Here is a 17,250-nt window from a genome sequence, read left to right on the forward strand (position 1 = left end):
TCTAAAGTAGTACATTCAGAATTAAAGTGAGTAAGGTGATACTCATTGCACTTCTGGTCAGTGCCCACAGGATATTTATTAATTTAAATAAATAGGAAAACTATATAAGTTTTTGGAGAAGTTGGACCAAAGATGCTAGTCACTGTTATTTATACTGAAATCTGCACTTTAAAGGGTCCAACTAATTCTGAGTGCAATCACATGGATTTGAGGTATGCATAAATGTCTTTCTGAAGCACATCTCTGATCATATCACAACTTTCTCCAAAAAATGACTGGAACCCAATTTTCCTTGAAATAGAATCCAACTTTCTCACTTTTTGAAATCAAATACCTTCTCAAATTTGTCCATGTTTGAGCTTACTCAGAATAGGAGAAAACATTGCTTATTATTAGAAAAATGGACTCCAAAATTGCAATGCAATATCACCTCACACTAGTCAGAATGACCATCATCAAAAAATCTACAAGCAATGGATGCTGGAGAGAATGTGGAGAAAAGGATACCCTCTTGCACATCTGGTGGGAATGCAAATTTATAAGCCACTGTGGAGAACAGTGTGGAGATTTCTTAAAAATCTAAGAATAAAGCTAATATATGACTTAGAAAACCCACTTCTGGGCATATATCCTAAGAAAACCACAATTTTAAAAGACCCATGTACCACAGTATTCATTGCAGCACTACAATAGCCAGGATATGGAATCAACTTAGATGTCCATTGACAGATGAATGGATACAAAAATTGTGGTACATATATGTAATGGAATATTACTCAGAGATAAAAAATAAAAGAGAACAAATTTTGGTCTAGTGAGGCAAATGAACCTTGAGTCTGTTATGCCGAGTGAAATAAGTCAAAAAGAGAAATCAGATATCATATATTAACACACATATATGAAATCCAGAAACATGGTGCTGATGAAACTACTTACCGGGCACAGATATAGACACAGACATAGAGAACAGACACGTGGACACAGCAGAGGAAGGAGAGGGTGGGATGAATTGGGAGAGTATCACTGAAGCATAAGCATGCCCATGAGTAAAACAGTAGGCAGTGGGAATTTTCTATATAATGTAGGGAGCTCAACCCAGTTTCTGTGACAAGTTAGAGGGGTGGGAAGGGGTGGCGGGTAGGAGGATGATTCAAGAGAGAAGGGACATATGTATACACCCAATTATTAATGCATCTCGTGGTGAAAGTAAAGATTGATACTGTAAAGAACAGTACTGCATAGGAACCTGGACTATTAGGTCCATGAATCAAGGTAAATTGAACGTGATCAAACAGAAGATGGCAAGAGTGAGCATCAACATTCTAGGAATTAGTGAACTAAAATGGACAGGAATGGACAAATTTAAATCAGATAACCATTATATCTACTACTGTGGGCAAGAACACCTTTGAAGAAACAGAATGGGCAATTAAAAAAAATTATGTCTGCTTCATTAATTATGTTAAAGCCTTAGACTGTGTGGATCATAAAAAACTGTTAAAATTTCTCAAAGAGATGGGACTACCAAACCACTTTACTTGTCTCCTAAGAAACTTGTATTCAGGACAAGAACTAATAGTTGGAATCAGACATGGAACAATAGACTGGTTCAGAATTGGGAAATGGAGTATGTTAAGTCTGTATATTGTCACTCTGTTTATTTAACAGAGTACATCATGTGAAATGCCAAGATGGATGAATCACAAGATGGAGTTAAGTTTGGCAGGAGAAATATTAATAAACTCAGATATGCACATGATACCACCCTAATGGCAGAAAGCAAAGAGGAACAAAAGAGCCTCTTATGAGGGTAAAAGAGAAGAGTGAAAAAGCTGGCTCATAACTCAACATTCAAAAAATGTAGATTGTGGCATCCAGTCCCATCACTTCATGGAAAATAGACAGGAGGAAATTGGAAAGAGTGACAGATTTTACGTTCTTGGGCTTCAAAGTCATGTGGGCTGTGACTGAAGCCATGAAATTAAAAGACAAACTTAGACAGCACATTAGAAAACAGAGACATCACTATGCCAACAAAGGACCATATAGTCAAAGCTATGGTTTTTCCAGTAGTCATGTACAGATGTTAGAGTTGTATCATAAAGAAAACTGAGCACTGAAGAATTGATGGTTTTAAACAGTGGTGCTGGAGAGGACTCTTGAGAGTCCTATGGACAGCAAGAAGATCAAATCAGTCAATCCTAAAGGAACTCAACCTTGGATATTCTTTGGAAGGACTGATGCTGAAGATGAAGTTTCATCACTTTGGCCACCTGATGAGAAGAGCCGACTCATTGGAAAAGACCCTGATGCTGGGAAAGATTGAAGGTAGGAGGAAAAGGGGGTGACAGATGATGAGATGGTTGAGTGGCATCGTGGACTCAAAGTTCATGAGTTTGAGCAAACTCTGGGACACAGTAAAGGACAGGGAAACCTGTCATGCTGCACTCCATGGGTCACAAAGAGTGAGAAAGTACTTATCTACTGAACAACAATTACAACAACAACATGAATGATTCATGTTGATGTATTGCAGAAGCCAATTAAACATTGCAAAGCAATCATCCTACAATTAAAAAATAAATAAGAAGTCATTGCTGCTAAGTCGCTTCAGTCATGTCTGACTCTTTGCGACCCCAGAGACGACTGCCCACCAGGCTCCCCCGTCCCTGGGATTCTCCAGGCAAGAACACTGGAGTGGGTTGCCATTTCCTCCTCCAATGCATGAAAGTGAAAAGTGAAAGTGAAGTCGCTCAGTCGTCCGACTCTTAGCGACCCTATGGACTGCAGCCTACCAGGCTCTTCCATCCATGGGATTTTCCAGGCAAGAGTACTGGAGTGGGGTGCCATTGTTACAGCAATATAAAGTGCACTGTTCCATTAATAGGCTTGGGGTCAGGTAGACCTGGGCTTCCCTGGTGGCTCAGAGATTAAAAAAAAAAAAAAAATCCACCTGCAATGCGGGAGCTGCAGGAGACTTGGGTTCAATCTCTGCATTGGGAAGATCCCCTAAAGGGAACATGGCAACCCACTCCAATATTCTTGCCTGAAGAATCCCATGGACAGAGGAGCCTGGCAGACTCAGTCTATAGGGTTGCAAAGAGTTAGACATGACAGAAGTGACTTAGCATGCATGCATGCAGGTAGACCTGTGTGACTACTGTCTCTGAGTCTTAGCAATTTGCTTTAATTATATGCATCCTCTCTCTTCAAATATCTATGAAATGAGTATTATTTGCACTCCACAAAGAAGTAATATTCCTTCAGCTAATACAATTGAAGTTTTAGCAGGGTATATGGCATAACATTGACTCATGGCTGGCATTTTTGTCTTACCTCCATTTTCTTCTGATATTTCCCTTTGCTTGGATACTTTCACCCAGTTTGTTTGGACCTCTCTCTGTTCTCCAAACATACACTAAATCTCATTCATAGGACTTTATCTCTGTATCTCTAGTTATAATGCCTTCACCCTTATGTTTTAATGTCCCTGTCTTACAAATAATTCATGCTCATTTTCTTATTCAAAAGATGTTGTAGATCTATCAATAGATCAGAAGTATTTCTAATTCTTGTCCCGCTTTTTGTTGCTATCAACTGTGTATTCACTCTATTTCAAATAGTTCTATACTCCATCCTAGTGTTTTTTCTTATGAACTGTGTTTTTCCAGTTTGACTAAGACAGAAGCTTATATGTTATATCTTTATTTTTGTATATGTCTCTTTTTTAGCAATGCATCCATGCAAATTAAGAGGTTAATGAACAGTTATTGAATTAAAAGATTATCTTCTTATTTGACTATGTACACAATTTTTATACAACTTGGAATTTTACTTGTGTCATTAATAATCATGCATTAACAAGAATGTAAGAAATGTCAGAAAGACCCTGATGCTGGGAAATGTGGAAGGCAGGAGGAGAAGGGGATGACAGAGGATGAGATGGTTGGATGGCATCAGTGACTCAATGCCTATGAGTTTGAGAAAACTCCGGGAGTTGGTCAAGGACAGGGAAGCCTGGCATGCTGCAGTCTACAGGGTTGCAAAGAGTCGGACACGACTGAGTAACTGAACAAAAATGTCAGAAAGACTAAAATTTTAACAGAAATCCCCATGTGTCTATTGGAAGGAATGGAATCTAGCAAGCTCATAACCCCGTATAATGTCTTTTTACTTTATGCAGTAAGGAAGTATCACAAATGTATTATTTATTTCTCCCTGCCTTCTATGGCCACTTCTTAGATCTCATTTCTGACACCTCCTTAGTCATGAATTAAGATTTGTGTTTTTTTCTCTTGTTAATCTGTCTTGTGTCACAGCCAATGACAAAACCTCTAGAGACATAGAAAGGAAATCCCATCTTCTGCCATGAGAAAACAAACAAGCAAAAATAATATTTTTTATTATAATTTGTTTTATTTTCTCAAAGGTCTACAAGATTTTATTGGCAAAAATATAACAATATTATATACTAAGCCCAAAAAATAAATATTTAACTAATATTAGTTACCTATTCATTGGATGTTCTTTCTAGAATTCACTTTCCAGGCTGTAGCACAAAGCATAGCTTAACATCTTTGAAAACACCTGCCAAATAGATGCCTGACATGCAAATCTGAAAACAGGATGCTTAAAACACATTAATGTTTGTAAATGAAATTCTATTCATTTACATAGCAATTTGTTTAATTTAAAAATCCACTATTATAAACATTCATTAGAAGAATTCCTTCAACAACTAATGAACACTAATTTTAAAAGGCACACTTCTGAAGGCCCCTATTGCCATAAAGTACCAGACTAGAATAAATTTTAGAAGTCTTAGAAGAAATTCAAAGGAAAGATTGGAGGCCAAAACTAGCTGCGAGTGGTGGAGTTCTATGTGAATTCCAATTCAGTCACCATCTTCTTATCCTTCACCATTTTCTTCATCCTTGTAGCTATTTCTAGACATCCACTGAGAGGATTAGTTTAGACACTTCTATACTAGTCTAGTGTTTTCTTCAACATCAGAGAGAGAACTATTTTTATGGCATAACATCATGTCCTTTAGAGATTTCTAAAGATTTGTTAGTTTGTTGGGAAAACATCCCCATCTAACTAATTACACATCCATTGTCTTATATATTTCTCTCTCTTTTTATTTGGTGAGAACATTTAAGTTTTGCTCTCAGAAAATTTTACCATAATTTATGTTAAATCCTTAGACCTTATTCATTTTATAGCTGAAATGTTATCATCTTTTACCAATTTCTCCCTGTTTCTTACATCACCCACTGATAACCACTTCTTTAACTTATGCACATATGAGTTTGATTTTTTTTCCCAAATAACACATATAAGTGATACATTCAGGTATTGGGGTTACCAGACATTTGGTACTGTCCAAACTGAACATAAGACATCTGGCCCACACTAAAAGTTCCTTGAAATTTGGTTCTCTCAAAAATGTCCATGAACAATTTGGTCCATGGCAAATGGTTTTGGACAAGACCAAATATTGAGGACTGTTTGGCCTGGACCAAATATAGTAAGCCCTCTACATACAAACCATCAAGTTGCGACCTTTCAAAGATGTGAACATGTGTTTGTATGTCCAGTTATGTAAAGCATGAGTGAAATTAAAGCTTGTCTTCCATCTTTGATTGCTAAAGATCCTTCAGCTGTACTATCTCCCATCCACTCTCCCTCCTGTCATACTGTCCTAATGTACTTTTCAAGGTACTATAAGATTAAAAGTACTTTCCTTGTTGTTGTTGTTGTGTGTGTGTTTTATGTGTTATTTGTGAGAAAGTATATTAAACCTATTACACAATAATACCATATAGCTGATTGTGTTAGTTGGGTACCTCAGCTAACTTGTTGACCTTATGAACAAAGTTAAATTTAAAAATACACTCTCAGAATGGAACTCATTTGCATGCAGGGGACTTACTGTAGCTATCTTACAGATACTTCAGTTCAGTTCAGTCGCTCAGTCGTGTCCGACTCTAAGCGACCCCATGAATCACAGCACGCCAGGACTCCCTGTCCATCACTCAGTTCACTCAGACTCACGTCCATTGAGTCAGTGATGCCATCCAACCATCTCATCCTCTGCTGTCCCCTTCTCCTCCTGCCCCCAATCCCTCCCAGCATCAGAGTCTTTTCCAGTGAGTCAACTCTTCACATGAGGTGGCCGAAGTACTGGAGTTTCAGCTTTAGCATCATTCCTTCCAAAGAAATCCCAGGGCTAATCTCTTTCAGAATGAACTGGTTGGATCTCCTTGCAGTCCAAGGGACTCTCAAGAGTCTTCTCCAACACCACAGTTCAAAACCATCAATTCTTCAGTGCTCAGCCTTCTTCACAGTCCAACTCTCACATCCATACATGACCACAGGAAAAACCATAGCCTTGACTAGACGAACCTGTGTTGGCAAAGTAATGTCTCTGCTTTTTAATATGCTATCTAGGTTGGTCATAATTTTCCTTCCGAGGAGTAAGCGTCTTTTAATTTCATGGCTGCAGTCACCATCTGCAGTGATTTTGGAGCCCAAAAAGATAAAGTCTGACACTGTTTCCACTGTTTCCCCATCTATTTCCCATGAAGTGATGGGACCGGATGCCATGATCTTCGTTTTCTGAATGTTGAGCTTTAAGCCAACTTTTTCACTCTCCACTTTCACTTTCATCAAGAGGCTTTTTAGTTCCTCTTCACTTTCTGCCATAAAAGTGGTATCATCTGCCTATCTGGGGTTATTGATATTTCTCCCTGCAATCTTGATTCCAGCTTATGTTTCTTCCAGTCCAGCATTTCTCATGATGTACTCTGCATATAAGTTAAATAAACAGGATGACAATAGACAGCCTTGACGTACTCCTTTTCCTATTTGGAACCAGTCTGTTGTTCCATGTCAAGTTCTAACTGTTGCTTCCTTACCTGCATACAGATTTCTCAAGAGGCAGGTCAGGTGGTCTGGTATTCCCATCTCTTTCAGAATTTTCCACAGTTTATTGTGATCCACACAGTCAAAGGCTTTGGCATAGTCAATAAAGCAGAAAGAGATGTTTTTGGGGAACTCTCTTGCTTTTTCCATGACCCAGCAGATGTTGGCAATTTGATCTCTGGTTCCTCTACCTTTTCTAAAACCAGCTTGAACATCAGGAATTTCACAGTTCACATAGTGTTGAAGCCTGGCTTGGAGAATTTTGAGCATTACTTTACTATCGTGTGAGATGAGTGCAATTGTGCGGTAGTTTGAACATTCTTTGGCATTGCCTTGGGACAGGACAAAATGTCCTGCAAGGAGCATTTTCCTTTTTCTTTCTGACCTATTTTATTTAGCATAATGCCCTCAACATCTACCCATGTTGTTACAAATGGCAGGTTTTCTTATTTCTCACAGATGAATAATATTCCACTGTACATATATATGCACAAATTTATTCTTTTATTAAGCCAGGGTCAACACAGTTTTTCTCCATTAGTTAGTTATTATGAATAATACTGTACAAAGTAATCATCATTTCAAAGTAATATTTCTTTCTCTGAACTAAATTATCAGTTTTACAAAACATTTTGAATTTATTAAACACCTATTAGATGAGTGCTTCACATGAAAATACACAGAACAATTTATTTTACTTCACAGAACTTATTGTACAGGTTATAACATCACCAACTCAGTGGACATGAGTTTGAGCAAGCTCTGGGAGTTAGTGATGGACAGGGAAGCCTCGCATGCTGTAGTCCACGGGGTCGCAGAGCCAGACACGATTGAGCAACAGAACTGAACTGATGGTACCTTTACTACAAATATGCTATAGTTTGAAAAGGGGTCAGCCACAGGTAAATAGGACTAGCAGATAAATACATCAGAGGAGGATAGAGAATTTTTCTTATATTTGGGGATTCCATATTCCTGTCCAGTTCATATATTAGACCAATAGTACTTAGAATGTTTTCACATGCAAATGGTCCTGAGGGAGTGTACTGTGGCACGTGTATTATGGTGACCATGAAGCCAAAATCTTATGTTAGTGAGACATGTTTATGATGTATTGGCTTTGTATTCTATATGTGGTTCTGTAGTGTAGTAGTGAAGTTGCTCAGTTGTATCCGACTCTTTGCGACCTCATGGACTGTAGCCTACCAGGCTCCTCCATCCTTGGGATTTTCCAGGCAAGAGTACTGGAGTGGGTTGCCAATTCCTTCTCCAGGGGATCTTCCTGACCCAGGAATCGAACCCAGGTCTCCCACATTGTAGACAGACGGTTTTACCGTCTGAGCCACCATATATGATTCTAGTAGCTGCTTTTGCTTTTAGGGTTATAGAAAATTGAAGTTCCTTGCCCAGAGATGTTGGGCCATGTGACTTGTTAGAGGTTGTATTCAGGCTCTTGAATGGAAATGGAAACTCTCTGTAGTTAACTATGTATTAGCCTGGAAAGCAAGAATGTTCCTTGACTTCACTTTTTTCTTAGGGGGAAGGAAGACACTTGGTAGCCCCTGCTTCCTCTCCCCAGTATACTGGCTCCATGCACTGAATATCCCCAGGGTCGGCCAACAGCACACTACTCCACATGCGCAAGTTCTTTCTGATTGGATTCTCAAGTATTATTAACATTTTATGTTCCCTGAATTCCTTAACTTTCATTACAATTTATATGGTAAATTTATAGCATGTATTATGATTTAACTTCATTCACCACAACTACACCTAAATCTTAAGAATGGGCAAGACACGATATACTTTGATAAAGATATTTATTTTCTTCCAACTGCAAAAAATTTTGCTGTTGTGTTCAGACTTTCTTGAAGCTTCTTTCTTTTCTTACAATTAGTTATTTTCTAAGCTGCTTCTTATTCTGCATGCAAATATTTTTATACATTACAATCATCATGTTTAAAACTATAGTCACCATATTTTACTTAAATCTTTAGACCTTATTCATTTTATAGCTGAAACTATATATCCTTTTACTAATCTCTCACTATTCTCCCCACCCACAACCCTGGGCAACTACTTTTCTACTTTCTGCTTTTATGAGTTTTACTTTCCTTTTTCTGTTGTTGCTGTTTTTCTTAGATTCCACATATAAATTATATTTAAAGCTAATTATACAAAACATAAAAAGCCTAGAGCCTGCTTGCTAAAATCTTCTATATTTCTCTATCTGAGCTTCCCAGGTAGCTCAGTTGGTAAGGAAGCTACCTGCAATGCAGGTGACACTGCTTTAATTCCTGGGTTAGAAAGATCTGCTGGAGAAGAGATAGGCTACCCACTCCAGTATTCTTGGGCTTCCCTTGTGGTTCAGCTGGTAAAGAATCTGCCTGCAATGTAGGAGACTGGGGTTTGATCCCTGGGTTGGGAAGATCCCCTGGAGAAGGGAACAGCTACCCAATCTAGTATTCTTGACTGGAGAATTCCATTGCCTGTATAGTCCATGGAGTCACAAAGAGTCAGGCATGACTGCATGACCTTCACTTTCACTCTCTAGATTTCTATCTGGGGTTCCCTGCTGGTTCAGGTGGTAAAGAAGGTGCCTGCTATTCAAAAGACTTGGGTTCAATCCCCAAGCCAGGAAGGTCCCCTGGCTTGTTTTTCTTTTATTGAAATCACAACTCTTACTGATGGCTTTCTGACCCTAAGTTTGTGATATGAACAATGGAGAATGATACTTAATGTTCAAAGAAAATTTATAAATAATGTAATACTTGTCATTTACCTTTTTTTAAATTCATATTATTTCTTTTATATGATATTATACATGTTTTAATGCCTTTCTCCCAAATCACCCCCCTCCCTCCCTCTACCACAGAGTCCAAAAGACTGTTCTATACATTTATGTCTCTTTTGCTGTCTCACATACAGGGTTGTCGTTACCATCTTTCTAAATTCCATATACATGCGTTAGTATACTGTATTGGTGTTTTGTTTTACATTCTAAAGTAGTTTCATACCATAGTGTTATTGTCAATTACCACCAACAATAATGTGTACAAATTTGTAGAGTATTTAATAAAAAAAAGAATTTAGTTATATGTAATGAACACGTATGGGCTTCTCAGGTGGCTCAGTGGTAAAGAATCTGCCTGCCAATGCAAGAGATGTGGGTTCATCCCTGGGTGGAGAAGATACCCTGGAGAAGGAAATGGCAATCCACTCCAGTATTCTTGACTGGAGAATCCCATGGACAGAGGAGCCTGGCGGGCTAAAGTTCATGGGGTTGCAAGAGTCGGACATGACTTAGTGACTAAACTGCTACCATGCATAATAAAAAAGGTGTGTGCCTATCTATCTATCTATCTGTCTATACTATTGTATATATAACTAATGTATATATGCCAATTTATATAAAAATATCATATATATGTATATAGACAGAAAGATGGATATATAGTCACTCACAATACCTGTCTCAATAAATGGTAACTGGTATAGTCTCACAGGTATTCTTAGCCTAAGTTACAAAAAATATCCTTTTGATCCTTGCATCAGTTGAATGAATGTTGGGTTTCTCACACATCTTATTGATCACCTGAAATCACTTTCCTACTACACAATTTTCTAATGGCATTTTCCATCTGGTCATTTCTCAAGGTATAGATTAAGGGATTTAACATGGGCATTATCATAGTGTAGAATATAGCAACTGCTTTATCAATGGGTAAACCAGTTGCTGGTCTCAGGTACTCAAATATGCAGAGTAAAAAGAAAAATACAACGGCTGCGATATGGGAGACACAGGTTGAGAAAGCTTTTTGCTGAGCTTCCAAACTCTGGGTTTTTAAGTGCCAGGGTCCAGCCCCAGCAGGATCCAGGGATACCCTCAGGATGATGGCATAGGCGAAAGGATAGCAAAGCGGAGAGAACAGAGGCTTGATCTTCCTTGGTTTACACAGAAAGCCAATAAAGCTCCTGGCACAGAACTTGCTCTGTTCACAGAGGCCTCAGGCGCCCTCTCGGTGGGGTGAGGACGCAGGACGCCCCCTCCCCGGTGAAGACACAGGGCGCCTTCCCAATCGGGTCTTAGAAGCCCAGGCAAAAAAGTGAACTCAGAGAGCCCCTGTGCCCCAAGGAGTCATCCTGAAAGAAGAACAGAGAGAGAAAAGGAGAGAAAAGGAAAAAAGAATGACACGGGGAGACCAAGCTTCGGTGAGCGAAGCCCATAACTTTACTTTCAAAAGGAACTTTTATACCTTGGCTTGTACATAGAGGGAAATGAAAGATGTAAAGTCATACAGAGTCAGCCCAAACATTACATCTGTTTTGTCTTTATTGAAACCAGGATTTTTTCTGCATACCTTTCCCATAAACAATGTTGTGTACATTATCTTCTGGCCTTGGAGGCCTGTGGATATTTTATGACCCTTTTTTCATAAAGGCTGCTCAACCAGAAAACTTATTTTCCCTTGAAGTGTTTTTTCTTTATATTTCTAATCTATGTCAGCCTTGGAAAGTGCTAAACAGAGTTACATTCTCACAGAGCAAAGGTGCAGTGAGTTACAACATAGAAAGGACCAATTAGCTCAAAGGTCTGATATGGTTAATTTCAAGGCTACTCCTTGTTTTTCTTACATTCCAACTATATTAACTAATGCACTCCCAGGTGCACAATGGATGAGGGATATGGGAACTTAGCAGCAAGCATCGGCTCAACAATGAAATCTTACAACAGCACTACTCTAATAGTTTTTAACTCTTTGAAAGGCTCTACATTTTTAGAATGTTTTAGGCTTCCCATGTCTCTCAAGGTTGGGAGGCTGTGAACAATCACATGCATAGCTGCAAGAGTCTGGATAAACCTGTCAGGCAAGCTAGAAAATCATCAGAGGTGTTTGAATTGAAACACACCTATCATGCCCAAGAGACTTATTAACTAAAGCCCTAAGTTGACTTTTTCCAGAGTCAACTGGTCGGGGATTGCTCCCTGTTAATGTCAGAAGAGTTGGTGAAAGGCACAAAATAGTAAGACGACAGATTCTGGTTTTCGGGTAGATGCTCGAGCAGATCCAGGGAGTCCCTCGAGTTCTGATCCACCTTGCTCGTCAGATCTCTTCCACATGACCTTGTCATGGGTGGGATCTCCCATGGTAGCTCCTGGCATTTAAAGAGTGCAGAATGACTGCATATGAACCAATCAAGAGGAGAAAGTTTACCAGACAGATAAACCCACGGTTGGCAGCAACAAAGAGCCCAGAGTGTTGGTATCAGTGCAGGCAAGATCAAGCAAAGGGTTCAGATCACACATAAAGTGATGTATGACATTAGGGCCACAGAAGGGTAATTTGTTGAAAATAATCTGTATGGTTGCATGAAGAAATCTTCCCACCCATGACACTCCTACTAAAAGGCCACAAACCTGCCAGTTCATGATAGTAGTATAATGCAAGGGCTTACAAATGGCCACATAGTGGTCATATGCCATCACGGTAAGCAGAATGATGTCAGTTCAATTCAGTTCAGTTCAGTTGCTTAGTATAAATATATACATATATGTATGTACATTTGTATGTATATGGACAGAAAGATACACAAATAGTTCAGAACAATCCCTGTATTAATAAATAGTAACTGTTATAATTTTGCTACACTTCTATCATCATCTCCTGGCTATATATATCACAACCATTAATAACATGGTTAGAGAGGTCAGTTACTTTCTAGTTACTGGTTCTTCAATGTTACTGTTTGGGAAAAAACACTTTACTGCTTGTTTTCCAACATGCAAAATGGGGATGATAGTAGTGCCTACCTTTCCATATTGTTAAAAAGCTTACTGCTGAGTATCACTGAATCTTAATATTTATTTTACTTTCTTTTATTATGATGAAAGATTATGAATCCTTATACAATGATGGAGCCAGTAAAACTAGACTCTACTTTGGAAGAGCTTTTCAAATATGCAAACAGTAGCCCAAGGCTATATTTTTCCTCTCTTTCCTTGCCTCCATTTATTCTCCTCTCCTTGTAGAATCAATCATTTGCAGTTTTATTTTTATCTCATAGGTATTCTTGGCTGAGGTCAGCAGTAATGTCCTTTGGATTTTATTTAAGTTGAATGAATGCTGGGTTCCAGGCACATTTTATGCATCACCTGAAATCACTTTCCTACTGCACAGTTTCCTAATGGCACTTTTTATCTGGTCATTTCTCAAAGTATAGATTAAAGGATTTAACATGGGAGTTATCATAGTGTAGAATACAGAAACTGCTTTATCAACAGGTAAAGTAACTGTTGGTCTCAGGTACACAAATAAGCAGGGCACAAGGAACAGGATAACTGCTGTGATGTGGGAGACACAGGTGGAGAGGGCCTTACGTCTAGCCTGTAAGCTATGGGCCCTTAGGGAGCGCAGAATGATCACATAGGAGCCGATCAAGAGGAGAAAGTTTGAAAGACAGATTAAACCAGTGTTGGCAGGAACAAAGAATCCTAGAATGTGAGTGTCAGTGCAGGCAAGATAGAGCAAAGGGTTCAAATCACACATAAAGTGGTCTATGACGTTAGGGCCACAGAAGGGTAAACTGATGATGAAGAGGAGCTGTATGGTTGAATGAATAATGCCCCCCACCCATGCCACTCCCACTAGCAGCCCACACAGACGCCGATTCATGATGGTCGTATAGTGCAAGGGCTTACAGATGGCCACATAGCGGTCATAGGCCATCACAGTGAGCAGGATGACATCAGCACCTCCAAATATATGTTCCCCAAAGACTTGGGTCATGCATTCGTTGAAAGGGCTGGTTTTCTTTTCATAGAAGGAATCTATTATCACTTTAGGGGTACTGACACAGGAATAGCAGGCATCAATGAATGAGAGATGGGCCAAGAAATAGTACATGGGGTACCCCAATAATGGGCTGGTGATGATGGTGACCATTGTGAACACATTTCCTACCATAGAGACGATGTAGACAACCAAAAAGACAACAAATATGATTTTCTGCATCTTTGGATTCTGTGAGAGTCCCAGTAGAATAAACTCCGTCACGTTGTTTGCATTATCCATGTATCTTATATTATTATTAATTATGTTACCTGAAAAAAGTCGCAATTTATTAGCTCAACCTTAAATTAAGTGTCAATGTAAGAAATAATAAATACTTAGATTCTATTGAGTTCTGAATTTTAATAATATTTTTAAGATAGAAAAAAATTTCTGATCTTTTGAAGATTGTTCAAATTCTCTCCTGGGTGAAGGTGATTTTTAATATATAGACATGCAAACCCCTATGCAGACAGAAGCAGGAGATGATCTCTAGGCCCTTAACCATGTGAGATAGCTCACAACCTAATGTGATTCAGTAGATTTCATGTACAGTGGCAACGAAGACTGAAAAGAAGGATAGAAAACGCATGCAAAGTCTGTGAATTCAAAGCTAAGGAATTTCACTTTTACTGTTAGGAAATGGGAAGACAGCACAAGTAATTGAGAATATGAGTGTAAGATAGAGAGGGATTCAAAAAGAGGGTTTCTTGGGTATAACTCTAGTAAAGGTGTTTGTATGTCTTGAATGAAGTGGCTTGAGGTTCATTTTGGAGATAGAAACCAGAGAAAAGAACCCCTGGCAACAGATTAGTTGTAATTGTTGACAAAGTATAACAGGGTATTGCTCATGGGAAAGTAACGAAAGGATACAGGAACTACTGCAATACATTTAATAAAGGATATCGCCCAAATCCGGGCTTCTCTTGTGGTTCAGTGGTAAAGATTCTGCCTGCAATACAGGAGATGCATCTAGACTCGTGTTCGATCCCGGAGTCAGGGAGATCCCCTGGAGCAGGGCATGACAACCCACTCTAGTATTCTTGCCTGGAGGATCCCTTGGACAGAGGAGTTTGGTGGACTACTGTCTATAGTGTCACAAAGAGTCTGAACTCATTCACAACTGGGCAAGCATGCATCACTTAGGGCTTCAGGATGGGGAACATATGTACACCTGTGGCGGATTCATGTTGATGTATGGCGAAACCAATACAATATTGTAAAGTAAAAATAAATAAATAAAAATTTAAAAGTAATAAAAAATAAATAAATCCAACAGCTTTTTAATAGCTAATTACATACTTTTAATGGTTTGAATTGTGGTGTTGGAGAAGACTCTTGAGAGTCCCTTGGACTGCAAGGAGATCCAACCAGTCTATGCTAAAGGAGATCAGCCCTGGATGTTCTTTGGAAGGAATGATGCTAAAGCTGAAACTCCAGTACTTTGGCCACCTCATGAAAAGGGTTGACTCATTGGAAAAGACTCTGATGCTGGGAGGGATTGGGGTCAGGAGGAAAAGGGGACGACAGAGGACAAGATGGTTGTATGGCATCACAGACTCGATGGGCCTGAGTTTGCGTGAACTCCGGGAGTTGTTGATGGACAGGAGGCCTGGCGTGCTGCAATTCATGGGGTCGCAAACAGTTGGACACGACTGAGTGACTGAACTGAACTGAACTGAATGGTTGATTTCCATATGCATGGCATGGTAGCAACCTGTGTGGATGTTATTATTTCATTAGTTTTGCAGATGAGAAACAATCTCAGAAAATCATGTTAATAATGACAGTAATAATAGAAATCTTATTACTGTAAACTTCCTGAACACTTACTTTACTCTCAGGTATTTTGTAGGCATTTGTTTTTTAATTCTTAACCCAAACTTATGAGATGATTGCTACCCTCATTTTATGCTTATTTCTCACATTAAGAAATATGAAGCATAGAGAACTTAAGAATCCTGTCTAAGATCAACCAGATAATAAATAACAGAAGCGTGATTGGATTTTTTTCCTCCACATCCTTAACCCATGCTCTACATTGTCATAATAAACAATGCTTACTAAACTCCTTTTGATATGATCATAATAACTATAATTATTTCAATTCAACATCAGAGGCCAGTATATATGAAGGAAACTGATCATCAGACACAGATACACATACACACAAAAACACTAGATACACACACAGTATAACTTATTGATGGTGGTGGTTTATTCACTAGATCGTGTCCAACTCTTGCGACCCCATTGACTATAACCTGCCAGGCTTCTCTGGCCAGGAGATTCTCCAGACAAGATTACTGGAGTGGGTTGCTATTTCCTTCTCCAGGGGATCTTTCTGACCCAGGAATTCAACCTGGGTCTCCTGCATTGAAGGCAGCTTCTTTACTGACTGAGCTATGAGGTAAGACTCTAATACTGATAGCCATGTGGCACTTCTTTCATTGAAGGTCTACCTTATCCTCTTCTCTTCAATTCCAATTATCTTCTCTCTCCAATTCCAATCAAAAACATAATCCCACAGACTCTCTTGAAAAGTACGGACAATGACAACCCCAGTGGTAAAACAACTTGGTTTGAGAATCAGAAAGACAAGGTAAGAATCTTGTTTTTCCCCACTTGCAACTTCATGATCTGAGGTATATTTCTTGGCACCTTACATTTTGTTTCCTCTAAAATCAAGTGAGAATATTAATGACCACCTCACAGGCTGTTATAAGAAGTGATTGAGGAAACATTTATGAACATATCCATCACACACTTCAGGACACACAAAGGACCTTGACTTTTTTTTTTTTTTTTTTTGCCTGTGCACCCAGGAATAGGGGAAAATTGACATTTTGAGCAATAATACAGAGAAACATTTAACCATGCTTTAAACTTAGGAAGAATCATCTTGAACTTTACTTTTAAAGAAGCCACAGAGACCCATATTAGGCACAGTGGTTTATCCCAGGAAGAGTTCTTCATGTTTGTGTTTGAAATAAACAGGTTATGATTTAATATTCACATTATATCATTTTGTGTGTACAGTGATTTTAAATTTTGTTTGCTTTGTCATCATCAGTCTTCATTATTAAATAAGTATCTCACAGTAAATGAAGAGTATCTGGTATTAGTAAGCTGGATCTTATAAATTTCTTTATCTCTGTGAGCCTCAAATTTTTTCATCTTCAATTTAGATTAATGATACTTACCAATTAATTACCTCTTGAAGAAAGGGGTGAAGATGAAATGCTCTATTACGATATTTAAAGAGAGTTGCAATATGATGATTACTGTATATGGTAAATAACAATCTTTAATAAGCACCAGCTCTATTGAAAAGCTTACCTTCTGGTTCTAAATTATTTAATGATATTTGAGGGTGTTCAGAAATAACCCTGTCTTCAAGTCGACCTCCTCTTGGGCTAAGTAGCTTTCAACATGAAAAATATGATACATTCAAAACAGAATATTCAGTCTCACAGTCGATAAGTCTTTTAAT

General features: G+C 38.6%; 1 protein-coding gene and 1 pseudogene across 1 annotated transcript; both read right to left on the reverse strand.

The window, feature by feature from the left end:
- Positions 1-10,511: 10,511 nt before the first annotated feature.
- On the reverse strand, positions 10,512-12,436 carry LOC147357233 (olfactory receptor 4C46-like; annotated as a pseudogene).
- Positions 12,437-13,070: 634 nt separating this feature from the next.
- On the reverse strand, positions 13,071-14,045 carry LOC147357234 (olfactory receptor 4C46-like). The gene has a single exon (XM_086341950.1). It carries the CDS (start codon positions 13,998-14,000, stop codon positions 13,071-13,073), a length of 930 nt encoding a protein of 309 aa, XP_086198076.1. The 5' UTR covers positions 14,001-14,045.
- Positions 14,046-17,250: the final 3,205 nt, after the last annotated feature.

This window comes from Bos grunniens, chromosome 15 (genome assembly GCF_055505025.1).
Source record: "Bos grunniens cultivar Pamir isolate PY7600 chromosome 15, Bosgru_T2T1.0, whole genome shotgun sequence".
In the NCBI taxonomy this organism is placed as follows: Eukaryota; Metazoa; Chordata; class Mammalia; order Artiodactyla; family Bovidae; genus Bos; species Bos grunniens.

Excerpts from the sequence above, each read along its gene's own strand:
- LOC147357234 (XM_086341950.1), bottom strand. The coding sequence starts at position 14,000 with ATGGATAATGCAAACAACGTGACGGAGTTTATTCTACTGGGACTCTCA.